This window comes from Crocodylus porosus, unplaced genomic scaffold, assembly GCF_001723895.1.
Source record: "Crocodylus porosus isolate Cpor-Errol unplaced genomic scaffold, CroPor_comp1, whole genome shotgun sequence".
In the NCBI taxonomy this organism is placed as follows: Eukaryota; Metazoa; Chordata; order Crocodylia; family Crocodylidae; genus Crocodylus; species Crocodylus porosus.
The window spans coordinates 877,370-904,465 of NW_017728899.1; the positions used below are offsets into that span (position 1 = coordinate 877,370).

At 44.8% G+C, this 27,096-nt stretch overlaps 1 protein-coding gene across 2 annotated transcripts; it reads left to right on the forward strand.

Annotated features, from left to right (window-relative positions):
* Positions 1-39: 39 nt before the first annotated feature.
* Positions 40-26,389, forward strand: STYX (serine/threonine/tyrosine interacting protein). Of its 2 annotated transcripts, none has more exons than XM_019556616.1 (11): positions 40-155; positions 16,623-16,655; positions 17,666-17,719; positions 18,303-18,400; positions 19,835-19,895; positions 21,674-21,710; positions 22,805-22,844; positions 22,921-22,971; positions 23,607-23,679; positions 24,923-25,040; positions 25,303-25,454. In XM_019556616.1, coding segments are annotated over exons 1-11 (624 nt in total). In that variant the 5' UTR covers positions 40-98; the 3' UTR covers positions 25,305-25,454. The 2 variants fall into 2 exon arrangements, with proteins under 2 accessions (XP_019412161.1, XP_019412160.1); XM_019556615.1 differs by lacking the exon at positions 25,303-25,454 and adding an exon at positions 25,903-26,389 and having other exon boundaries at positions 52-155; positions 24,923-25,016.
* The last annotated feature ends 707 nt before the right edge of the window (positions 26,390-27,096 follow it).

A 27,096-nucleotide genomic window follows, 5' to 3' on the forward strand; every position in this document is an offset into this window, starting at 1 on the left:
CGTGGCCGGAACGGCGGGCGCGAGGCGGGGGAAGCAGCATGGCGGCCGGGCGCGCGGCGCCTCCCCCGGGCCCGCTGACTGCATAGCCGCCCCCGGCCATGGAGCTGGCCCGGCCCGCCTTCCCCGCGCTGCCGCGGCCCCGCGACGACTCCGAGGTGAGCGGGTCCCCCCCGGGTTCCCCCCCGCCCTGGGGGCCCCCGCTGGCGCTTTGGGGCTCCCCCCCTTGTCACGCAGGCAGGTGCCCGCTGGCCACACTCTGGGGCTGGGCCCAGTGGTGCTCCTTGGGCCGTGTCGCCGACAGCGCCTGCGCCCTCCGTCCCCGTGCACTGCTGAGCCCTTCACCACTGCTGGGGGAGGGGGGCTGCTGGGGCACCCGGTTGCTTGGCTGCGCCGCATGGCGGAGCAGGGCGCCACTGATTGCGCCACGTCGCGCCCACTGGACACGCGTGAATGGGTTTGCACCTGAACTCAAGGTATATGCTGTGGTTCTGGTCCCCCGTCACGCGGCGGTCTGCTGGAAGCCGTCCCGTCTCCAGCGCGCTTGCTCGTTCGCTGGACGCGGGCCGCTCGTCACCAGTGCTTGTCGCCGGCACGGCTGGAAAGGAGCAGTTTTCAAAACCAGTATCGCTCCTCGTGTCACCGTGGCGCTGGGAAAACCTGACATCCTAAATCCTTTTTCCTTCTCACTGCTGCTTTTCTTCACTTTCCATGTGTGCGGTGTAGATGGGAGGGAAACACCTGTGCTGCAGAGAAGTTGTCGGGGAAGGGTGCAGAAATACTTGTTAGACCAAAAGACACCTGTTTAACTAAGCTTAGTTTTTTAACCAAACTTGTATTTTTGCGCTTGACTAAAGCATCCTTTCAGCGCCCCATTTGAAGGAGGGCCGAGAGGCTGCGGTAGGTGGACTTACGCTCGTTTTAAAAACATTTCAAGTGAATAAGTTGAGGAACAAACCTAAAACCCTTAAGTTAGCATGAAGACCGGTGTGCACAAAATGAGTTTACAAAACGTGAATGTAAAAAAATGGTCCATGCAGAGTGACTCAGTGGCAGTGGAGATGTCACCTTTGGTACAGTGCTGTGAGAAGGCAGAATCATGTAGAGCTGAGATTCCCGTATACTGGACATCTTGGGGAAAAGATGCTTTCCTCAAATTACTGTTTCTGATAGGCAGTCAGGACTTGTAGTACTACTTTGCCATACAGCTACAGTCTAGATAATTGTTTCTGGTAGGAGCACCATGATTGTCACTTTTGCTCACAGTGGATCCTGCCTTCTGCAGAGTAAAAGCATCACCCTTTCATTTCACTGTGCCTGATATTCTTTGAGAGCACTGGAAAAGCAAGCAGGCCAAGTTTCTGGTAAAGTTGGTTTTTGTTTGGGGCAGTTGTCAGAGATCCAAGAAACCCTTCTTTAAGGCCAGCTATTATGGCTGATGACCTTGGCTAGAGGTATTTTCACTGGGAGCAATTCACTGCCCCCTTTAATCAGCCCTGAGGGTTATATTAGAAGATAAAAGGACATGTTTATCAGCTGAGAAGAGGAAAGGGATTGAGTGTACCTGGGTCTGCTGTCTTGTCAGAAATTAATGGACTGGAGCTCCTAATTGGCTTTTCCAGGTGAGCAATAAAGCTCACTATTAGTGAAATGGCTCTCATTTTCTAATTTTACTTATTTACAATGAGTGAATTTAGTGTTCATGCAAATGAGGAGCTAAATCCCTGTCTTGAGGTAGGCATAGTACCAACAGGTGCTTTGCATGCTTCTGCTGGTGGACATCAGCCTGGGTGTGCATCGCCACCCTGTTCCACTTGGGTACACAGACAGCAGTCACACTCAGTAGTGCAGCTTTGTGACTTGAGCTAATAGGGTCTTGCGTGAAGCCACCTTTGCCGTTTTCACTTGTAATCTGATTAACATTTGATCCAGTCTTTCCAGTTGATCATGCTGCTACTCGGGTTCCTCAACAGGAAGTATTTTTCTTTATTTTGTATGTCGTAATGCACAGTGATCTATAGGCCAGAGATTAGTAGGTATATTTGGTAGGTGTGCTGGATGCATGGGAGCAGTAATCAGCATTTCTTCATTTGTATTGATGTATAATGTAACATGTCAGCGCTTTCTGAATAATATTGATTATACATGCTCCAAAATCATTGTTAGAATTTAAACTCAATGCTTTTAAAAGAATAATAAAACAAGTATTTAGCCTTGATCCTGTAATATTTTTTTATCATATTCTATTAAAATATCAGAAGGTTCATGAAAGGAAAAATTGAGCTAGCAGTCACTTGCTTACTTGCCTTAAAGGAATATTGACTAGTAGCTTAGGTCAGAAGTTTGTCCTGCCTTAAATTTGATCCTTATTGCTCTAAATTTTGAGCACTTACTAGACAAATCCTTCTGTTCAGATACTGAGGAGCTAAATAAAATGGTCACAATTTAGGGGGTGTGAACATAATTTTTCTTTTTGGCTTGGCAAAAGCTCTCCCTTGCTTCACTCCATCTGCATTTTTTCAGATGTTGTTTGGTTGGGGGGGAGGGGGTTGTTTTTTGGGTTTTTTTTGCTGAAACGAAAGTAACCACTTTTTAAGTTTGTCACCTTGAATGAAAGCTGAGCAGTGGAAATGAAGGGCTGGGTTAGGAATGATTTAGAAAAATGGGGTGGAGGAAGAGGAGGACTCCTTATCCCTTTTGCTCAGTTCATTCCTTTGGGTGTGTCTTCAGCTGTTTACTGCATCATTGACTAATTAACTGCAGTAAATAGACATTAGACATTTCATAGACATTAGCATCTACATAGAATCATAGAAGTCAGGTCGGAGGGACCTTGTAGATCTTCAGATCTGACCCCCTGCCTAGGCAGGAGGAAAACTGGGCTCAAGTGACCCCAGCCAGGTAGGCATCCAGCCTCCTCTTAAAGACCCCCAGGGTAGGACCACTTGGAACTTCCCTTGGAAGTTGGTTCCAGATCCTAGCCACCCTGACCGTGAACTCGTTCTTACAGATATCTAATCTAAACCTCCTCTCCAGCAACTTGTGGCCACTGTTCCTTGTTATGTGGGGGGGCGCTAGGGGAAACAAGGTCTCTCCCAAACCCTTCTGGTCCCCCCTAGTGAGTTTATAGACGGTCATCAGGTCAGCCTTCTCTTGTGCGCCCCTGTTAGTGCATACAAAATGAATAAACTCTGCATCAGGCTAGTACTTGTGAATACAAGCACTGCCCTGCTGTGGGTTTTTCCATGTGCAATGGTGCACGTGTAGACATTGACCTGGATGACTGAGGCACAAAGGTGCTTATAGTGCAGGAGCTGCCTGGTGGCTAGCCCGGTGCTGAAGCGCCCTCATGCCCCAGCCAGCCCCTCTGTAGCACATTGAGCCCAGTTGGAGCATGGCAGGCTGACCTCCCCCGTGCCCTCTGCCAGCCGGGGCTGCTCTGACTTGGCTCTGTGTGCTGCGTTCCAGGTGTGTGCGCAGACACGCCTGGCAGCAGTATTTCTGTGGGTTAATAGGCACATGTCAATGCAAGATTATTAAGCCCATACATACCTCCCAGCACCCAGAGAAGACCCTAACCACCAAGATGAGTAGTATTCTGGTTGCAGGTTCTCTCTTCCGGAGAAGTTGTACCTCTTGGTATAAAATACTTAAATAGTTGTTGGAGAAGAACTGGAATCCATATGACCTACTTCTGTGCCCTAAATGCCAAGCTGAAGAGTTATTATCTTCTTCCTTACTAATGAACTTTTAAGTATTTTATATAAAAAGCAACAGGGGAGGAAACCCACTCCAGAAAACTGATGTTCTCCAAGTCCAGAAGCTTTCCAGGGATGTTGTCCATGTGGATTTAGATACCCTCGTGCCAAGGAGGAAGTTGCCCTTGGGTCTTCCACATCCTTGATGATGAGTAGTGTAGCCACTGGGTTATGGGACAGAAGGGGAATGGCTTTCTTCCTCGTTGTTCATGCTGTGAACCTGGCTCCTCAAATCTATTCATCTGGAACTATTTGTAAATTCAGACCAAGCACATAAGTAGCTGCGGGTTGACCAAAGCTAGATTTTCATCAAATCAGCTATTCACAGAAAAATATGGAGTGAGCTCTGCTACAAATAATATATTGTGCTTATGTTCCCTCTACAGCAATAATAAAAGTGCTGTTCCCAGAGCCAGTCTGTAAGAATTGCAGGTGAATAAGGGGTAAGAGTAAATAAAGGTATTTCTCAATTCCGGAGACAAAGATTAACACTATTTGAAAGAAATGTGAAGAGAGGAAGAATCTGTATAATGGAAGCACAGCAAATCTTAACACATAATTGCTAAAACACCTAAGATGGAAGGATACCAATGAATGTAATGCAACAGGCTTGAAGATTTAACATTTCCACATTGCAGTCTTAATTTTTAAGACTCTGGAGCACAGCTAAGTAATTGGATGTGGATTATAAAAGTAAATAGTTTTAATCTATCTGGAATTACAGCTATTATGCTACATGGTATAATTGGCAGAGCTTTTTTTTTTTTGGCACATGAGTTTTCAGTAGTTGTAAATCTTTACACTACGTGCACTTTGCTAGTCTTCCATGCTTTGAAACATGGTGCAATTTGTTATTCTTTAAACAGATTGTACTGTTGTGTGTAACTTTTAAAAATATAAAGGAAAATGGGATTAAGGTTTTACTTTTTTTTAAAAAGAGATTTGGATTTTGAAATATAGTTATCTAAAAATTTCCCTTAATAAAAACTTCTGAGTACCTGATGGTCTGTGAGCCCTTTAAAATAAACAGTAAACCTACAGTAAAGTATACTGTCAACATGTCCCAATGAAAAACAGCAGAGATTTGGAATAAGCAGTATAATTTAAAGTCAGCAAATATTGAGTTTAGCTTTGTGGGATGCCGACAAAAAATGCTTTGCATTGATCACGTGGCAGCGACAGAAATGGTGTGGTCTTATCTGTAGTGATTAATTTAAGTATCATACCTGTGGGGAGTCCTGCTGAACCAGTCTCCACTGGCACAGAGGTTTCCTCTTATGATCAAGGTTGTAGTACTTCTGGAGTGGCTGTAGCCTAGAGTGGTTTCAAAAATGACACTGTGGCTCCCTGTTTGCCTTAATACTGTTGAAATTAATCTGCTCACTTTGTGTGAGGTGTTTGCAGCCTGCACATGCAGCCCAGCATCTCTTGTGATTTAGTGTTAAAAAAATCAGAATGCGATTCTTTTCTCTATTTAAATGGCCAGTAGTTGGTTTATTACTAATTCTTCACTGGTTGTCTTGATCATTAGGAAGGAGAACTGGGGGGGGACCCCTCTACATGTACGGTGGTGAGATGGAAAAAGTGAGACAAGAGGATTTTTGCAAAAATTTTCTCTTCAAAAGTCATTTTCGTATTGGGGAAAAAAGAAAATGCCTCCTTGTCCCTCTGCAGGTCTCCGTGTTAAAACTAACCCACCAACCAAGTTCACCAGCCTTGATCCACGCTCATCAGAAAGCAGCATTTTGAATTCACCTCCATCCCCCACTAGTAATGCAGCTTTGCATTGTTGATGTGGTGCTTCGAAATTAGTATTTATAAACTGCAAAGGGTATTTATTTGCTGGGTTCCTATAGCCAAATGGAGGAATTATTGAAAACCTAGTATACGTATTTTTCTCTCCTTTTGTAAAATGATTCTCCATTTTCCTTCTAATTTTCTTTGTCTCGCATTAGATTACTCTCCTCGTCCCTGTTTTAGGGGAAAGTTTTCTAGACTAGCACACGTTATCCTTCTTGTTTATATGCTTTCTCCCATACCTGTCTCCTTCTTTTCCTTTTTCTGCTATCTCTTGGATCTTTTCTCTTTTGTCTATTTTCCCAATTCCATTTCCCGTTGTCTTCGTGTTCCTTGATGTGCTTTGTACTTCACTGTTTTGCATTCACTCTGTATTTTGTCTGTGACATCTTCTGTGCCCCTCTGACCAAATGTGCTTCAAGAATAGTTGCATGCTACTTATTAAATACAACAGATCCCATCTCTACGGATGTGCATCATTCAGTTATGGATGCACTAATAGTCGTATGTTTAGCTAGTTCTTGGAAAGGACTGGATGGGAGTCATGAACACAACCCCATTTGAAATAAGGTTTGTCTACTTTTAAAAGCCCCTGCTGGCCGCCTTATTGGTGCCCCTTTAGTGAAGATGGCATTTATGTTGGCAGAAGAGTTTCTTTCACTGAGAGAGCTTGAACCAATACCCCAAACAAAACTAGTTAAATTGGCAAAAGAGGATCTTTTTTCAGTGTTAACAATCTCTATAGTAGGACTTTTGCCGGCACAGCAGTGTAGGTGAGGGATGTAGTTCTCCCTGCCCCCAGCCCCAGCACTTGTGACAAACATGACTTTCTATGCCAGCAAAACTTCAAAGTGAAGATAAAGTCAAAGAAACAGCCTTTATGTTTCTACTTGGCACTGCCTTCACCCAGTTTGTTTGTCATTAAAACATTCAGGCCTTAGTGGAAGATGGAGATTAGAGCAGAATATCTTACACTGATAGGACCAGTGGTTGTTGTGATGTTCATGTGTTACACTTGATTATATTTTCATTGGCCTAATTGTATGTCTATAATTAACACAGAAACTGAGAAAACTGGATGGAAGTTACATAAACGCTGTGTTTAACTCCCTTAATTCAACTCAATTTCAATTCCTACTTACGAAGGCCATCAGTACAACCACCTTTATTTTCATATAGACCTTTTAATGTGCTGTATCATAGTGCCTCATGGAGAGAGTCATTGGCTTAAGAAAAGTAGAAAAGCTTATATCTTACCTTGAAATCAGAAAGTGCTTGGTTGGGGGGGAGAGGTGGAGTTGTAGGTTGCATTTAAGTGGTAGAACAACCCCCTAGCTGTGGAGGGTTGTGATAAAGGGAACAAGAGACTAAAACTGTTGCAACAGGCCTACAAGTTAAAAAAAAAAATACATAGAACAAGGGAGAAGTAAATCACTGAATTTGCATGGAAGGAGAGAAACCTCAATTTTGGAAATAGATGGGAAACTGGGATCTCTGGTTGTGCAGAGAACAAAGAAGTTCTACTTTGAGTATCATAGCAGCCTAGCTAAAACTTTCTGGATACAGATTTAAAAAGTTGGGATGTGGAAGGCACTATCAAACAAACCTTAGAAATTTGAATGGGAAGGGGTGATGGTGCAAACTAAGATCTTGGCAGAAGCAAAGTCAAAATAAAAATGAATTCTTACTGCATTGGAAAAGTAGCTGTAAAGAAGTGTATAGAAAAGTGAGATGTAGTAAGAAAAAAGCTTGGTACCCGAGATAAATTGCAGTCATGTTGGTAAAGTCAGAGTATGGCGGCGTGTAATAGAGGTGCATCCAGACCACAAATAAGGGAACCTAACTACCTTTTGTAGGCTTGACTGAATTGCACTCTTGCCTGAAACTGGACTAAAAGCTTTGGCCATGCCTGTCTGCTCATGGACCACGAGACTTGTCCTCACTACAAATTCTGACCTGTTCAGAGAGGCAGCTGGTTGTAACCAGATTCCCTAACTCATTTGTGTTTTAGTGTCAGGTGGATTGTAGTTTAGGTATCCTTCATCCATCTTCAGGAAGTTGGTCAAGCTGGGGAAGAAGAAGAATCAAATGAACAAAGCGGGATGTGGGATTGTGTTGTGTGCTGTTTTGGACTCCACATTTTAAAAAGGACATGGAAAAGTTGCAGAGGGTCCACAAGCTGGCAACAAAAATGATAAAGCGCTTGGAGGGCAAGCCATAGATGGAAAGAAATAGGTACCGGCATGTTCAGCGTAAGGAAAAGGTAATTAAGAGGAGACACGATAGCAGTCGTAACACGTATCTGGAGAGGTGCCATAAAGAAGAGGGTGATCGCCTTATCTGGGTTGCTGCAGAGAGCAGGATGCAGACCAGTGGTTTGAAGGTGCAGCAAAGTCGATGTAGATACAGGATCAGGGAAAACCTGTTTCACCCGTAGGGCCATGAGGCAGCTCCCTAGGGAAGCTGTGGAAATTTCAGCACTGGAGGTGTTCAAGGAGAGGTTGGATAAGCATTGGTCTGGGATGATCTGGGAGTAGTGATGCCTGGAGTGCTTGGTAAAGAGCAGCCGTTAGAAACCGAGGAGCCCTGAGTGGATTGCTGGGTAGCTACGCAAGGAGTTTAAAGCAGGAGGTGTAAAGTTTGTGGAGAGGATTCATACCAACCAAGGGATTCTGGCTGTCCCGTAGAGGCTGTGATATGTGGAGTAATGTTTGCTGTCCCCAGGTTCTGAGCAGAATTGGGGGGTTTTGTTTTTTTCCCCCATGCTCTGATCTTTACTGGTTGCTGCACAGGGCCAGGAAGGATTTTTTTTTTCCGCCCCCTGTCCTTGCTACAGGTGTCAAAGTTGTGTTTTGTTTTGCCTCTCTCAGCAGCCTTGCATGTTGGCTGCAGCCGAGGCCAAGGTGTCCCAGCACTCCTGGTGAGACGAAAACCTGGGGGTTCCTGGCTAGAGAGGCTGGCCTCTCCACTTGGGGTCAGACAAATTACCACATTTGGTAATTGGTAATTTATCTAAAAGGAATTTTACCCCAAGCTCAGGTTGGTATGGACTGGGGAGGTTTTGCTTAATTCAATACTAGAGGGCATTGCCCTCTTCCTTGGATCTCTTGGTCCCATTTTAATAGCCCTTGCAGCACCAGGGCACTGGCCACTGTGGTCCCCCTGCTTCACTTATGGCAGGTTAGGGTGCTGTGCCTTGTAGTTGTGAGACAAGGTTGATTGGGTAGTTTTAGTAATAGATTAGACAAGGATTTGTACAGGATGCTTTGGGTAGGGTGGATGGTTTGATCCAGTCTGAGGCAGGGTTCTGTACTAGATGACCATCCAGAGGTCTCTTCCGGTTCTACTTTTTTATGATTCTGTATACTATCTACACAAATGCGAGATTTAAGCTGACTGTGAAAACTTGAAGGAGGAAAACGAACAAGGGCAAAGCCTTGGAGCACTTCATATCAGAGTGGATGAGGAGTTGCAAAATTTGTGCAAGAAATGGAATAGTAGTAGTTTAGATAAGGAGATCGCTGAAAATGTTGACTTCTCATTTGAGGTTTGCAAGGAGCAATCAGTATTGCAGAAGCAGTGTCATGATTAAAGAAGAAGAGCAGGGTATGAGAGGTCTGTGTTCTCACTAGTCATCTGGAGAAGAGCTGAGCTGTCTCAGCACTAAAAAGGGTCAAAACCCTAAGTGGTCTAAAAGGCTGGGAGTTTAGGAACTGTTCTCGAAAGCAGCCAGGGCTTTTTCAAAGGGAAAAATAGCTCTTTTCAGTTGGCACAATTGGTGTGGTAGTGAGTTTGAGATAAAAACTGAAGTCCAAAGGAAGATCCAATATAACATGTCTTGCCTTCATAAATGCATGTGGTATTTCCCACTGCCACTACAAAGTTTCATAGACTTGTACTTTATGGTCCTGTGGTTCTAAGTTTCAGCCAATATCACAGTTCTAGAACAGGGACAGACTTGTTAATTTTACACAGTGGAGTGCATCTGTGCAACAGTTTTCAAATTGCTATTAAAATAGCAAAGTCGGTCATTCAGCTTGTGTTGGTTACTAATGATCTTTTGCTTCTGAGCATAGGTTCCTGCTCTGAATTAATTTAAATATTGAAGTATTAAATTGGCTCCTCGTAAACACACTAGCAAAATGCCCATCATGAATTGGGGGGGGGAGGCAGAGCAGGGATGGAGACTCACGTCCAGCCTCGCGTCTTCTTCTCCCCACCCCAGGTCCAGGCCCCCCCTCCCGCCACCATTCTGGGTCATGTCCCACTCCACCTGCCGCTCTGGGTCCAGCCCCACTCCACCGCCACCTACCCGCTGCTCTCCATGCAGGGGGGGGGTGTCACGTGGCTGCATGGGGGGGTGGGGCTGGTGTGTAGCTCTGGGGTGGCGTGTGACGGGGAAGCAGCCACAACACAGGGCACTCACTGGCCATGTGGCGTGGGGAGCGGTCCTGGGGTGTGGTGCAGGGTGCGTAAGGAGGTGGGGTGCAGGGAGCGGCCATGGTGTGGGGGTGCGGGGAATACCAGCTGGCTGTGGCCACCCCACGTGGGCAACAGCCCCAGTGCATGGCATGCAGCTATGGTCCGTGGTGTGGGGAGTGGCTGCAGGCTGTGCCCTTGCAGCCCAAGGAACGGCCCCAGGGTGTGCTGCTGGGCACGGGGTGTGGCGCATGGGATAGCGCGGGAAATGCTGTGGCACAGCGCAGGGAATGCCTTGGGTTCAGGGTGTGACACAGGGTACGTGTATGGCCTTGGGACATGGCATGGGCAGCCATGGCATGTGGCCCCAGAGTATGGCGTGCAGCATGTGGAGGGGTGACATGCGACTGCAGGGTATGGCACAGGGAGCAGCCATGGCATGTACAGCACCTGCCAGCTACAGCCATGTGGCATGGGGAATAGCCCTGGGGTGTGGTGTAGGGTGTGCTGGGGTGTGGTGTGGGGGAGCACTTGCCAGCAGTGTGGCACAGGGTGCCGCATGGGGAGCGTATGCGGGAGGTGTGCCCCACCCCACAGCCGCTTCCCATGCTGCACCCTGCGGCCATACGCCACAACCCCCGCAGCCATGTGCTGCAGCTGGCAGGTGCCTCCCACGCACCCCCGTGCCAGCTCCCCAGCGCCCATGCGCCATGCCTACTCTGGGGCCACTCGCCGTGCCACACTCTACGGCCACGTGATCTCCGTGTGGGGGGTGCGGCATGCAGCCGCAGGGTGCTGCACAGGCACTGGGCACGGGGTGCTACGGAGGGACTTCTGCCCTCTTCAGGCACGTTGCCTAGGCTTTTGTGGAGACACCTCTACACACTGTTTTTTGCTTCCTTTTTTGAATGCATTTGCATATTGCTTTCCCTCCTTCAGCATTTCTTGTGCAAGTGAGCTACAGTCTAGTTCAGGGAAGCATGAGCAACGTCTTTGCAAGGCTTGTTTTCAACCATGTGAGTCACTTGGTCTGCCACGCAGTTGTAGTTGCTTATTGAATGTAATTTGTCTTGTCCTTATAGCAGTTTATCTCATTGCAGTTGTAGCCAGTTGAAACACTGTAGCTGGATTTAAATAATAAGCTTGTATGGGCTATAAAAACCTTAAAGCACTTTCAGGAAACCACCAAAGCATTTGCCTTTGGAATCTTTCAGTAACTCATCACGTGCTTTACATAAAGGAAACATTTTATGTAAGAGATCCTCTTTCTTGTATGTACTTTCTGGAGCAGACTGCTGGAGATCTCTGCTCTTTTAAGACTTCCTGGAGACTGATTTCCCCTCCCCTGCCCTCCCCCTTCAGTCTGGTGGATCTTCAGGCCATCTCATTTTCTTCTCCTAGACTCGGGGGTGGGGGGGGAGAAAAAAACCATCTCAACTGAGGCTGAGACCCTTCCAGGTGTGCTGCAACATGGGTGACACAGCAGGCAGGGTGATATACCCCATCTGCAGATCAAGAAGCAGCGATGGCTGGGCTCTGCACTCTTCCTTCAGCCCTTCCTAGTCTGGTGTCCCGTGCTCCCTGCAGAAATATAGGTGCACTGGGCATAGGGGACTGTCTTGTGCCCCCCCTGTTTCTGGGAGGAGCAGCTAGGATTGGATCAGGAAGGACTCTGGCAAGATCGGATCCCAGCCCTTTATTTGTCCTGAAGGAGCCAGGCTGGGCTGCAGCAGACCTTTAATAGCTTAGTCAGGGGAGTGAGCCTGGGCTGGAACAGGGACACCCTGGGCAGGTAGGACCCCCCGCCCCCCAATACACACCTTTTCCAGGGACACAGGAGTGTTGCCCAGCGTGCAGCACCCATTCATTACACCTCTTCTGTCTGCTTTAGGATTATCAGAAAAACTTAAAACAGGCATGGACATGTGTGGCAGCACTCTGCTTGAGAAGCACTGAGCTAGCAGGAGCAGTATTATACAACACTGGTTCTCAACCAGGGGTACCATAAAAACACCAAGCATAAATGGCTGCCACGCCTTGTTTGCACGCAGGGTTGACACGGATGACTTCAAACCACTGCAGAAGCTTGGGCCTTATTTTCATTTCAACTTATTTTAGTTTAAATTAAGTTGATCTGGAACAGGTTTAGGTTGAGCTGAAATAAATGATCCCACTAGTTTTTCAGTATCTCCGCATGCTTTCATGCACAGTTCTAACTTGGTACGATGGCTTGTTTTGAAACAAACTTTGAAGAGATTATAAAGCAGTCACATGTAGGTAGGGTAAGACTGAGTTCCACTGTTTTTGCCATTTCTAGTGGTAAAGACATTTTTCTGAGTAGTGAAATCCTTAACTTGATTGCCAGTTTACTGTTACAAACAACATAAAAACAAAAATCTGGGGACAGGCCTGAGGAAGCATACTCTGATATCAGGAAGCCTGTCTGTGTCTATGTCCAACAAGAGGGATCACCCAGAAGAATTCTTGCCTCTTGCATACCTGCTAGACCATTATGGCAACAACGTCACCTCCACGCTACCAAAAATCCATCTTGTTATACTTAAAAGGACAAAGTCCTCTGAAGATCACGCACTTGTTACTGAATTCTTACCTTCTATTACATCAGTGGTCACCAGCTGGTCGATCTCAATTGATCAGTGAATCTCAGAGCGTCTTGAAGTTGATTCTGCACTGGGAGGGGTAAGCAAATGTGTGCATGCACCCTCCCCCCCCTCCAGCCATGCAGGTCGGTCAGTGGGAAGGGGTGGAGGCCCGGGGAGCATGTGCAGCAGGGCTCAGGGCACAAAGCCCACCCCGCAGCAGGAGCCACCTCCACCATGCACAGATTGGGAGGGGCATGTGCCCTCCCCAAATGTGGGGCAGCGCCACTAGCTGCAGCAGCTCTGAGGTAGGGAGTAGGGCTGGGGCAGGGGAAGGTCCACCGCGCCCCACTGGCAGATCCGTGGACGTTCCCTCTGTGCCTTCCTGGACTGCATCCCCCCCCATGACCCCTGGATGAGCCACTTATAGCTCTGTCCCCCTCACCACCCCACCCCAGCTTTGCAAGACCTGCCCCTGTCCCTGCCTTTGCTCCATTCCCTACTTCACCACTGTTTGGGGGGGGCCCTTGATCTTTCCCACCATGACCCTTTCCCTTCTCGCCTCCTTCCCCCCCCCCGACTTACCTGCTCCATGAGGGATGGAGGAGGGTTAGATCTTTGGTTCCTTTTTAAATTCCAAAAGTGATCTCCGACCTAAAAAGGTTGGAGACTGCCATGTTACAAGTAGCTCATGAGTACTGTACCTGGAAGGTCACTCTGAAGTTACTGAACTTCAAATATATCTGTGCCTTTGGCAGTGTGCACTCTCTAGTTCATTTTATTAGTCTCTTCCCTGTTTGTGTGGGCTTTTCACATGTTAAGAGAGAAAATATGTTTGAAAGTATGGTTCAATGCTTTAATTTAAATTGCTTCTCCCTGAGAAACAGGGTCTTGGGTTCTGTTCTGCAGTCTGGGAGTTAGCAGAAGAATTGTATGTGGATACCCACAGCTCCTAATGTTCACACCATCTCAGAGTTAGTTAAAGACTCATTGAGAAATGTATGTAAATCAGAGGAGGGATAAAGAGCCAACTTATCCCCAAGCCCTAGGGGATAAGTAATGCAGTTTTGAGACCTCAGTTTCCTACTCCCGCTTTTGGGTTCAGGAAGTCACGTTCCACAATTCTTTTGCAGAAGTGTACTGTGCCCGTGCCCATGACCTGCTATCAGAGCTTGGGTCAGTGTCTTGCTCTTGCTCGCTCGTTCTCTTTTTTTTTTTTTAATACCTTTTTACTTTCTCATTGAGAACAGGGAAGGAATTTTAACAGAGCTCTGGAGTGGCATATGGGAAGAGTTTCTAGAAACTGGAAGTGGTTAAGTGAAAGGGCAGTTTAGCAGAGCTCATGTAAATACTCACAGAGCTGCTGGAACTAAGCTGTGTTTCACCTTGATCATTTCTTGTGTGTTTTTTCTTTTCCTACCTGTTATCTTTTTAGGTGGCATATTATTTAAAGTGACTGTCTTCCATGTTGGTGGATGTAGTTCTCAGTCTTGATTAGCTCTTATTAACTAACCATTAAGTACAGGAAATGGGTGATTGTTGACGTGAACAGAGAATTAATGAGCCAATGAACTGCAAAATGGGACAGCATACTATAAAGCAGGAAGGGAACAAGGAGGTTCTGCAAGGTGAAAAGGGAGGAAGAAACGGGTCCCAGCATCTGGAGCAGTGATCCTCAACTAGTGTCTCGATCCTGCGAAGGATGCCACGAGGTGGGAGAAGATGAGCAGATAAGCACAGGCTCATCCCTGCCTGAGCATTTCCCTGTCCTCAGGGTAAGCACTGTAATAAGTTAGTTTTGAAAGAGGGTGCCTTGAATCTCACAAGGTTGAGAACCATTGATCTAGAGTGTGTACACAGAATATTCTAAGATGTGGTATATAAGGAGCCAAAGATGAACTGACCAGAATGGATGTTGCCTTGCAGGGAAAGGAGGCAGGGTTTGTGGTGGTGCAGAAGTGGGACATGCTAGCTACAAGAAATAGCATTCATATTCACATGACTAAATATAAGCCATGTGCACTTATGATCCATGGGGTTGTTACTATCAGATAAAAACAGAAATACCATATTTACTTGAATACAAGATAATCACCCAATAATTAGATTCTATATATGGAACATTTATCAATTTGTTATAATCTTCTAGGTATAGAATCTAATTACTGGAGGTTTGCCTTGAATTTGTCTCCCTTCCACTGCTACAACAGGGAAGATAAATCAGGGTGATCAGTTAGCCCCCTTACCCTCTTCCCCCTGCAGCTCCTCCCACCCTCTGCCTGAGCACATGGAAGTGAAGCGAATTTGAAAACCCTGATTCTGAAATAAACATACAGAGTTTGTATGTCTGGCAAATTTACTTTGCTCGTGCAGAATTAATGCAGTTCACCTTTTCTGAAACTGCTTTAAGTTTTAGCACAGGCACTCCATAAACAGGCTTTTAAGCAGCACTTTTGTACCTACTTAAATATAGTATAATCTCGTTATGATATTAGTCCAAAGCTAAAAGGCTCATAATGTACCATATAGTTCATTGTGATGGGCCGCAGCAGAGTCCACAACATGTTAAGCCATGGTGACCCATCAGCACTGCTCAGCATGTGTGTGTACTCCAGATACCTCCTACAAAGGACCCATGTACTAATAAACTCCCTACTCATAACTGGAACCAGGTGTTCTTGTCATGAGTCCTGGGATCCTGCAAAAATTTAGATGCAGATGAAGTGCACGATAACTTGGTCCAGCTCCTCTTCATGGAGGGCAGGGCCACACTAATCATATACCACAGGCTGAGAAAGGGCATGACAGAGGGATTCTGGGTGAACTGCTTGATGTTTGTCAGACATTAAAGGCTGGTGAAGGAACGAATCATTGGAGATGAGAAAGAAAGGCACAGCTCAGCCATGGGCATGAAGAGGAAACTGAAGTGTATGCAGTGTAGTGGCTCACCATGACTTAAAAAGAGTCCATGCTGAGAGGGACTGAGCAAAATGAGCATTACCATATACTTTATTCCGATGGGTTGTGCTAACCTATCCTTGTGTAGGTTCCCATTGATATGTTTGCCCAGTATGGGCCATGTGTTGTATAGTCGTGCTCTGTTGGCTGCATTTAATCAGCTTCATAGTTGGTTTCCATGGCTGAGCACATGCTGCTTTTGGCAGCACCTGAATGATGGACAGTGTATTTAATGAGGTTTCATTATATGTGAATGTAAGACCTGGGGGGGGTGCGGGGTTCCTATGCTGATTTGGGGCAGGGGGGATGGACCTCATCTTGTATTCAGATAAACACAATAGTTATTTTGCAGCTTGCTCTACAATGGAAGGGGCGTGTGGAGTCACTACACAAAGTGTACGTTGCTAGAATTGGCAAAGCTGTTCTAAACATTTAGAAAGAAGTTGGCTTGACTGTATCAAGTGACACTATAAATGGAGTTACCTGAAAGTTTTTTTTTTTCCTGTTGACACAACTGGTTGTGTTTTCAGCAGCTGTAGGAATATTGCTCTTGGTCACACTGGATACAAAATTCTGTTGCTGCAAAAACTGCTAAGGCTTGTCTACATGGGGAACAGCATGTGAGTGTACATACTAGCTGCTCTGCTTACATACCCTGTGAATGCATTTGGTGCATCAGAAGAGTGCCTTAGTGTGAGCTAGCTTACTCCATGCAAGCCAAATAAGCAAGCTCATATTTAGCAAGTGCTAGGTATGTCCACAGAGGGGGCTTGCATGGCATCGTTACTAGTTTGAATGCTTTCTTTGGAGATGAACTCCGAGAGACAGGTTAGACTTGATCCAGTCAGCAGTGTTAAATTTGCTCTTTTCCTTCACTGGAATCCTGCTTTCCTTAGTTCAACAACCTTCCCTTAGACAGCTTGTTCTGAATCTGTAGTTCCTGAATGGCAGGCACCTAGTTCAACCTAGAGAGTCCATTTTTCAGCAAATCTGCTATTCTGTGTTGTTCTCCTTTTGTTTTACTGCTAAATTAGCTTTTTTGCACATTCCCTATCGTATGTGTGTATATATATTTTTATTTTATTTTTTAAAGGATTGGACCTATCCCATGAGAAGAGAGATGCAGGTACGACATTATTTACGTTCTTCAAAACCCAGTGGCTTCTTCCACAAGCACAAAGAGCTGTCAGATGAAAGGCCTGGGTTCAGAAATAATCTCAGGCTCTTCGATCTCTCGCTGGCAGCCCTGCAGAGGAATGAAAGAAAGTCTGTCCCTGGGAAGGGTGCATGTTCGCTTGTTCTTTAACGCTCTTTCCCTAGGGGCTCCTAGAGTAGTGACGGTACAGCAGGAGGTGGCTTGCCATCTGTTTTGCTTGGCGTGTGCCACGTTCCCTGGAAGGCTGAGTATAAAGGGAGGGGATTTATTTGACTGAGAAGGGGGAGGAAGGAGCATGAGAGAGGCAAGGTGGAATGAAAGGTGAATCTCGATCTCAGATGGGGGTAAAAGAGAATCTTGGCCCTTCTCCCAATATCCTGCCTCTGTGAATGATTCAGCCCGCGGTGACAACAAAGCAGCTGGAGGTTTGCTTCTGACTTTACATGCAGTTAGAAGCAAGTCTTCTTAGATAGCAGCCTTGAAGAACTCTTTGTTCATTGACAGCAAATCTTTGCAGAAAATAAAGGTCCTCAGAGCTACCTGGAAGTGGCTTAATGGAGGGAGGATTATTGGATGCAAATTAGTCCTCTTACTTAGAGCTGGAAGACTTATCACACTTGGTGCCTTGCTACAAAAGAACTTTTGGAATTTATACAAGACTTGAGTATGGCCCCGTTCCCAGTTCCCCTGAAGCCCACTGGTTTAAACTTAGGGCAGTGTAGAGCATGCCCGTTTCATCTGAGCTTTGTCCATTTAAAAAAAAAATCTCTTCTAAAAATCTGATTCTCTTCCTGTGGCTCACATTTCTTTGCCAAACCGATTTTCCCGACCCGGTTATAAATGCCACTTGATAACATGTCCCTTTCTGCACAGTAAGGCACTTGTTGCTTCCATGGCCATAGTTTGAGTTCAGAGTGCAATGTATTTATTTGAACTAATTTTGAGTTGATTTTAAATATCTTCATTTTTTTCCCCCATAGGAAATTTTACCTGGGTTATTTTTAGGTCCGTATTCTTCAGCTATGAAAAGCAAGGTAGGGCTTTCAAAATGCTCTCACTTGCAAGCAATTTAGCTAATGATACATTAACTGTGTAACAATGTAAATGTGAATATAAATTGCATGCATATGTCATATTGCTGTGATTCTTTGAAGTATTAAATGGTCCAGATCTGTGGAAATGACAGGCTTCCTGTATGATCTGTTAAGGTGATCTGGGGTCATAGCACACCATGATGTAGAGAGCTCCTGGCCCCTATAACTGCTGAGGTCAGCCCTGCTTCCAGGGCAGGGAGTGATGCTCCAGTCAGATGCGTGGGGCAGCTCACACGTCTGAGAGATGATTTTAAGTTGGTCTGAAGACATGGATAGACAGCTCTATAGCTGTTACCTGTGCTCATGGTTTTGAGGTCTCCTCCATAACCATGCTGGTAAAGCTTTTTATAACCTAAATAATGGAGGTCCTATTGGAATTGAATGAGAGAGTATCCTTGGCACAATGACTTGCTCACCTGCTCCATCTGTAAACTAAATTGAAGTGTCGGCACGAATTCATAATGCTAATTACATAAACAGTGTCATAGTTTTTAACAAGGATGATCTGATGTTTCTCTTTCAGCTATCTACACTTCAGAAGCATGGAATAACCCATGTAATATGCATACGGCAAAATATCGAAGCAAACTTCATCAAGCCAAACTTCCAACAGATGTTTAGGTAAGGGAGAAACAGGATGGCGTTCTGCAAGATGAAAAACAAGCTGGGCATAGTTTTATGTCAAACTTTATTGTGCTTGGAGCAGTCTTTTTCTAGTATGGTGCTCTACAAGTAATCATGTGTTCATGCAGTTCTGTCAGGTTCTTATTTAAATACGTTTCATTAAATTAAGGTTTGTGTCCAATATGTTCTGTGGTTTGGATTTGTCCCACCAAACCACAGGATGCTTCGCGGTCTGTCAACAAGGCCATGCATGAGGTCTCCTCATCAGTTTGCACTAGCTGTCTCCCAGTTGCTGACTGTTAGTTCTGGGTACGGCACTTCCCTCCTGGTCACTGGACATACTCTTGCAGTAACTTGTCTCAGAGTGAATGTGTGAACCTTTTTCGAGGCACGCAGAAGAGAGCACAAGTCCAGTTTTGCATCTTGATGGCATTGGGAACGCAGAATAACTATTTGTTTGCGTTATATAAATGTCTGTTCAGGCCTTTCTCTGCATTAAGTGTCTAGGTATTCTCTCGCTTCATCTTCTGAATGAGATCTCTTCCTTCCAGCTGAGGACTGAATAAAAACCTTTATAAGTAGTCAAAACCTCTTTTACCAGTGTAGAAAGGTGCTTTATCCACAGATCCCTTGAAAAGGAGACTGCACAGTGAGGCCATGTGGCAGCGTACCATATTTACTTGACTATAAGAAGACCTTAAATATAAGATGACCCCCCCGCCCCCAAATTTGATTCTATATATGGAAAATTTCTAAATTGGTTATCATTTCCCAGCTATAGAATCTCAGTATTGGAGGGTTGTCATGAATCCCCCTACCCCCTGCCACTGCTACAGCAGAGAAAGCAGTGGCTGGGGAGGGGTTGGGTGTCTCCCTTGTCTTCTGCCCTGCCTGCCTCTTCCCTATCCCTGCCCCCCTCACTCCACTTACTGCCAGATGCTGCTGGGGATGCTCTGCCCTGGTGTGCAGTATCTGGAAGCTCAGCCCTTGGCTGGCCAGGCAGCATTGCTGACTGGCTGGGCAGGCAGTGTAGCAGTATTGGCACGGCTGACTGGCTAGGCAGGGGAAGGAATTTCCATGTGCTTAGTGCCAGGAGAGACCCCTGCCCAATGCAGAGCTGAGCTGTGTAAGGGGAAGAGATAGGTGGAGGCTGGAGCCTGCCTTGGAGCTGACTCTGGCCCCGACCCAGGCTCAGGGCAAGAGGCGGAGCCACAGGAGGTGCCTGCTCCTCCCTCCTGTTCCTATGCAATTGAGACAAAGGGGTTTTTTCTCATGCTGTTTGGAGGGAAGGCCTCATCTCATATTCAAGTAAATATGGTATTACTATTGCAGATTTCTTGCTTACATTGGAGCAGAACTGTTTTCCAAAATGAACTCTGCCTATACAAGAAAAATACTGTTGTGTGCTCACAGTGGCTGTTTTAATTGCAGATATTTAGTCTTGGATATTGCAGATAATCCTGTTGAAAATATAATCCGATTTTTCCCTACGGTAAGTATCTTAGTGTATTGACTTGAATGGGAAGGGCAATGTTCAGTCAGATTTTCCAGAATGATCTTAGATGTCTCCATGTTGGGGATTCAGCTTAGACACCTTTTATGGTTCTTCTGTTCCTGGTTTGGTCAGTGTCCTACTGGGTGGCCCTGGGGTAAACCGCTTCATCTCTCCATCTCCTATTTCTCATTGCTAAGATGAAGATGATACCAACTGTGGAAAGGGGTTGGAAATCTGATGAGAGCTGCACACTCGTTATGGGGAACTTGTTTCAGTAGGCTGGTGCTGAATGTTTTCTGAAAAGTGGGTGCCCTTAAGGTATCTCAAGGTGTGCACCCAAAATTGCTAATTATTTTGGGACTCTCTGGCCTGTAAGAAATGCCTTTGACCTTTTTCAGTATTGGTCCCACAGTATTTAAAGATTTTCCTTAAAGCAAATGTCAGTTCAGATAGATGATGGAAGGGAACTTGAGGGGGCAGCATCATGTTGCTTTCTGGAAGCATATCTTACCTTTTGTACCCTAAAGACAACTAGTTAATATCCATAATTAAAATCACTTATAATACATATTTAAACAGAACAAGTTGTTAAAGAAATTCTGATGAAAGGTGTTCACTTATTGTCTGTCTGTTTGAAGAGGATTGAAGCATTTTGTGGGGATTCCCTCCCACCCCTGCCATATTAAATGCCCTTTACAAAATATTAAGTAGATTTAGGTTTCTGGCCTTACAGTTTAGATTCTTCTGTTGCTCTTAAGGCAGACCACTTAGTGGACAGTTTTTTTTAATCCAAATGGGATTGATGTTACAAAACAGCATGCTTGTGGCTAGTCCTGCCATTACTAATCAGATAGTAGTGCTAAATAATAAATAGCATTGGACTGTTGCCAGTATGTACCAAGTCTGTCTTTTAGGAAGAAATGCTTTTCATTGAATGTACAACAGTGCATGGAGTTATTCCCTCCTCTCCCGCAACACACTGCTCTGCCAGTTAATGCCTTCACACCCCTCCTATACCAGTTGCCCTGCATTTCCATCCTCTTCTCCCAGTGCTTGCACTGTCGTCTTTGTGATTTTGATTGTCAGCCTGCACTAAACCCAGTGTTGCTGTGGATCGCCACAGACATTTCTGGTCTTCTCTGCTCTGCAGCACTATTTCCAGCTGCTTTTATGGAAGCCCCAGTTGTTTTTTGTGGGAGGTGCAGTCTGGGTGTCTTTTTGTTTTTTTTTTTTTACCAAAAGAAGATGGAATCAAGGAAGAGTTGACAGCATTTGATTTGCTCATATGTGGAACTGGTCCAGAGAGCTTGCTGGACCACGGTTCATATTGATTAATTAAAAATACACCTTATCTCTGGAAAACTTAAGGTGACCTGTTATAACAGGCATGCTATTGTCAATGCAGTTCTTGATGAAGTTCTTATTGATGACCTATTTTCATCTATTAATTTCCAAATAGCATTAATGCCTTCACTGGATTGATAGGAAATTTCCTGGAGTTGCATCAGATCAATTTGTATAAATTAACTGAATCTTCAGGTAGTGCCTGAATAAGTGTGTACTGACGGTTTATGATAATAAAACACTGTGTTTTTTTTCAGTCCTGTTTCAAATGTACCACTAAACAACACATTCAGTATGTAAAATCTGTATGTATGTAGTGATTAGGGTAGCAACTCTTTGGAACATAAATGAAAAAAGCAGCGTTAGCCTTTACGGCTTTAATGGGAACTGCGTGTCTTAATGGAACCGATTCATTTTTTTTTTTCCTTCAGACTAAAGAATTTATTGATGGAAGTTTACAAACTGGAGGTAAATTTTAGACTTTCTTGTACTTTGCTATATTCAATTTACTTATCCAGTTTTGTTAGAAAGGTCTTGAAATCCATTTGCCATGGGCGTTGCCTGAGGTGGGGTAGGGGGTGTTAGGGTTGCCCCCTGACAGCGAGTGCTCCGGCTGGTAGCGGGGCATGGAGAGTGCCAGTGCCCCCCCTGAAATTGGCTCCCCTGGGCAACAGGCTGCTGGGGGACCGCCCCTCCCTCCTGGCCATGCCCCGCTGGTGCACCCCCCAGACTCGGGAGACACCAGTCATCCATGCCATTTGCTTTAGTGGTGTATTTCCAGACAAATGTTGTGGATATTAGTTGGTTTCCAAAATCTTGGTTTTCCCAGTATTGTTGGTTGACTGGCAGCTTGTTCTTCTGCATGCTGTTGAACCCGGTCACAGAATAAATTTGTGTGTGGAATACAGGTCTAACTCAAACTTTTCTTCTGGATTTCAGCCCTAAGTTGGATAACCTATTCCTGTTCATAATACAGGGGGTTTTTTTGCTGCAAGTCCTAATTCTCTTTTGCAAATTAATACTGTTCTGTGTTCGTGGATTTTGTCTTTTTAGATCAGTGATTCTCAGCTAGGGTGCCACAGCACCCTGGGGTGGCTTGAGATCCTTTCCAGGGTTCCATAGTATGATACACAAGATAAACGCAGAGATTTCAAATAGAAATTAATGGTGTTAAAACCGCCTCTTGTTGGGGTCTTTCTGAGTTTTTTGCAATGGAACAATTGTTCTGTTACGTTTCTGCAGTCAAAAATGAGTGAAAACAAAGAGCTGGCATTTCCCAAGGGGTAGCCTGAATCGAAAAAGGTTGAGAACCACTGCTGTAGATGTAGGCCTGTGTCTTACTTTCATCTTGCTGTAGTTCAGGTCTTTAAAGTCATTCTCTGCCGTGCTCATACATTTCCATGCAGTGTGGTGGGAGATCCTACTTTAGAAATCTAGAGTGAAGTCGCACCCTATCAACTTTTCCTTTCATATCTTGCCGCTGCGTAGATATGTTTAAGATGAAAACCTGGTAAATGTGGAAGTTTTTGCCTGTCTCTGTAAGTAACTCTGTCTCTTCTCAGGAAAAGTTCTTGTCCATGGAAATGCAGGGATTTCTAGAAGGTAGGAATCTGTCCTTTTTTTCTTTTTAGTTGAATTATGGCAATATATTTTTCTAAATTTGCTTGTTTCTTTTCAGTGCTGCCTTAGTAATTGCATATATTATGGAAACATTTGGAGTGAAGTACAGGTAAGAAAAGTACTCAGAAACAGCTCTGTAGCTTAGGTGTCAAGTCTTTGGCAGATAATAAAATTAATTTAGGAGATCTGGCAGGTAAGTGCCTTTTAAAAAGGTACTTCAGAGTTGAGTTTAGAATCAGTAATAGGTTTTGAAGAAAAGTAGACATACTTGTCTCAGCCTGTAACTCAACCTCTGATGAATGGGGTGCAGAGAAAGTTCCTCTAGTCATGGGTTACCCCATAACTGCCTCCTGCAACCTTTCAGTTCCCCTCCTTTGAAACAAGATGCTAGGCACCTTTGGAGATGGGGTAGTGGACTTAAGTGGATCAGTGGTCTAGGTCAGGGTGTCAGTGCTTGCGTTCCTCCTTACTGAAATGGTCTCCTAGGGCCTCTGCCATAAGTGCGGTTCAGAGGACTCATTTTACATGGTCCTTGAATGAGACCAGCTACGTGGCTTTAGGAATGAAGAAGGGAAGGCAGTATAATATCTTCCCGGAGACGGAAATGCCAGTTCTGAAAATTTTCTGAAGTGCTTTTTCCTAAGAAGTGAAATCCAGAAGGAACAGACTATTGCATCTGTAAAGATTTGATTGCTCAGTAGAGATGAGTGACTGCAGTGGTGTTTTTTTCCCCTCCTCATTAAGGGATGCATTTACTTATGTTCAAGAAAGAAGATTCTGTATCAATCCTAATGCTGGATTTGTCCATCAACTTCAGGTAATGTTTATTTTTTTCCTGGTTTATAACTTAAGCATACATTGAATCTGGCTGGAAAGGTAAGGCAGCCACATCCTGGGTCATGCAGCTGTAAATCTGTGCTTTTCCTGTGGCTTAACATTTAACAAGATCGTATCTGCTTAACATAGTCCCTGAGACTTGCTTCTCTCGATGGTGTGGGGGCAAGTCAGAAGAAGGGAGTCATACCTCCAAATCATTACCCAAGCAAATGTTGAAAAACAGCTTCAAGTATGAGGGAGCAATGAAAATCGTATTTTATCTAACCATCAGGGCCCTCTTAACCAGAGCTTAGCCTGCAGTTAAGGGAAGACATCAAAGTGGATATTGTGCTATGCAGCTAAGATGTTTCCTGCCGTTAGACTTTCATATTTTATGTTACTGGAATACAGTGCATGAAAGTGAGTGATGAGGCTTGAAGTTGCCATATTGCCACATTTGACAAGAGCCCTGTTTTAATGGATGGAAAGCCCTGGAGTGGCATGCTGAAACGTTTCTGATGCCTCTAGTATAGCCATGTAGGTGGCCAGTGCTGAGATGGCAACCCACTTTGTTAGCTTTGTTTTTCCAGTATTCTGTGTAAGATGTTTCCCCTTGGAAAGAGCCACTTTAGAGCTCCAGATTTCTGAATTTGTGTGCGTTTGTCAGTAAAATGCATCTTCATCTTCAGTGCCCTGTGCAGCTGTGTCCTTGTCAAAAGTCTCTGAAGTTGCTGTATTCTGACATTTCAGCTTGCTTCAGCATTGGTTTCCATCAGTTTTCTTTCTCTCTCCCTAAATGCCCTTGCACAACTCATTGGGTAGATCTATACTGCACCATTCAGTGCTTCCCAGCAGGGCTTATTAGACTGAGGAGTGCTGGGCTAACTGCAGTACCCTCACTAGCTTGTTTAGCTTGGGGATCTCTGCATGGAAGGGAAGGTAGTGTAAAGCATTGAGCCATGTGGACACATGCTGCATTTCATGTCATCTCTCTTTTGCCCCGTTGCACAGTCTACGTCTCTTCTCCACTCTGGCCTCCTGAATGTGTCCTTTTTCATGAGAGACAAAAAATAAGGGCTAATAATTTACACATGTCCTGATAGACAACTCTTCTTGCTCAGCCTTTGAGCTCCCACAAGCACTCTCCTGATCTTTGCCTCTGGGAGCTCTCTCAGTTAGTCCTGTCTCTCCCTGTTGCAGCGTGCCATGCATATTAGCGTCAGCATGCATAATTATTTTTTTAGGAATACGAAGCCATCTATCTAGCAAAATTAACTATCCAGATGATGACACCACGGCAGCTGGAAAGATCACTAGCTGTTCCAGCTGGTACTACAGGTGAGCAGAGGGTGTTTCTGTTCTGTTTAACTACATCACTCCTTCCCACAGAATTGTGTTCCTCTTATGGGAGATTATTGCCATTGGCAGCAATGGACGGCTTTGAATGCAGTGTCTTTTGTTGGAGTGGCTCCAGCTGGTATGCAGGGACTGGTTGCAAACTCCTCATTGGAACATAGTATTTCAAACACTTGAGCTTGTCTGCTATTCTCTCTATTTCCATGATAACCTGGAGAGAGGCTGGCCTTGTGGCATGTATCCCCATGACTTCTTTTAAAGCCCTGAGAGATCTATGGACGGTGCATGCAGCCAATGTTGAGTTGGGATGGCTGCATGAGAAGGAGAGTTGTGCTGTGCACTTCTTGGGCACCTGAAGATTTTTACTTGTAGCATCCCTTGTCTACCTTGTCCCAGCTGTAGCTTTCACTTGAGCCAGGCCATGATGAAAATAGAGCAGGCATTAATCGTACATGCTTGATTGTTACTTTTTAGCTGCCTAACTCATTAATTTGCGAGGTCCCTTCCAGCCTTACAATCTATGAATCTGATCTTTAATTCAAACTTAAGACAACTATAGAAAAAGCAGCTGAAACTCGCAACAGCACTGAAACATTTTACAGTGGGAAAAGTGGTGCGTTTCTTGCCACTCCAGTAACTCGGATGCCTAATCAGACCTGATTTCAAACTTGTGAAGGTAACAGAAGAATATTGGGTTAGAAACCAAATGTGGAAAATTCTGACCTCTAAAATGAAGGTTTTAGAAAGGCTGAGTGTCTAAAAATGGGATTTTAATGCAGGCTCTCCTGTGGTTACAACAAATACAGGTGCTTATAACAATTCCAACTTAAAGCCTATTTTCATTCCCTTCCCCACTTTTTTATTTTAGGCAGTTTAAAGCGAACACATGAGGAGGATGAGGAATTTGGAAATATGCAAGTGACAGCAGCGCAGAACGGATGATGTCCAGGGCAGCACTATTCAAGGATTGTCAAGTCCTGCACATAGGAGCGATGAAAAATTAACAATGCAAAATGAACACACATAGCTTCTTTTCAATGACATGTTGCTTCCAGATGTCCATCTGCCTCTGCAGCACACGAAGCAGCATTTTAAGATGTTGGACTTCTTGAATGACTAGATGGCACTGATTGTTTTACTCCTTTTTTACACTTTACAGTTTTATTCTAAACCAAGATTTTTGGACTTGCAAAGAGGTATTATTGCAATAATGCACTTTTCATACTTGAAATTTCTTTATTTGTATGATATAAAGTTATTACTTTAAGCAAAATGCAAGCTGGGGATTTGTTTATAAAGTTATTTGTGTAATTTATAACAAGAGACTTTAGTAAAGAAAAGTTTGCTAAAATTCACTTTGTGTTCTCAGTATGTATTATAGATCAGTTACGCAAGATTTAGAAAAAGACAAAAGGTGGAAATATGCCTTGTTTTACAAACTTTGATTTACCTTACTGCTGTTCACAGCTGAAATGACACCAGTAGTCTGACCCGCATGCAGTGTTCATAATACCACCCCTCCCATATGTGCTGACTTATTTTGAAATAAACTGGCTACTCTACAAGTTGGATGGTCTTTGAGAGAAGGAAATGCTGATCTAACTACTGCCACTTGTGTAATACAAGCTTAAGTAAATTGTTAAATAAAATGGTTGTATTAAATTAACCAACAGGAAAACCCCTCTTTAACTTGATGCAGATCAAAACTAAAATTTCATAGATTTCATAGACATCAGGGCTAGAAGGGACCTCCGGAGATCATCGAGTCCAGCCCCCTGCCCCAGGGGCAGGAAGTCAGCCGTGGTCACAGGATCCCAGCAAGATAAGCATCCAATTTGCTCTTGAAGGTGTTCAACGTAGGTGCTTGAACCACCTCCGACGGCAGGCTGTTCCAGACCTTGAGGGCTCGGATTGTAAAGAAATTCTTCCTTGTGTCCAGCCTGAAACGGTCTTGCAGGAGTTTGTGACCGTTCGACCTCGTCATCCCTCGGGGCGCTCTGGTGAACAAACGTTCCCCCAGATCCTGGTGGTCACCCCTGATAAACTTATAGGTGACCATCAG

What these genes read in the sequence shown, in the direction of transcription:
- STYX (XM_019556615.1), top strand. Translation starts at nt 99, where the DNA reads ATGGAGCTGGCCCGGCCCGCCTTCCCCGCGCTGCCGCGGCCCCGCGAC. An exon ending in CTTCAGCTATGAAAAGCAAG is followed by an intron (nt 17,720 to 18,302) that starts GTAGGGCTTTCA and finishes TTTCTCTTTCAG; the next exon opens with CTATCTACACTTCAGAAGCA. An exon ending in TGGAAGTTTACAAACTGGAG is followed by an intron (nt 21,711 to 22,804) that starts GTAAATTTTAGA and finishes GTCTCTTCTCAG; the next exon opens with GAAAAGTTCTTGTCCATGGA.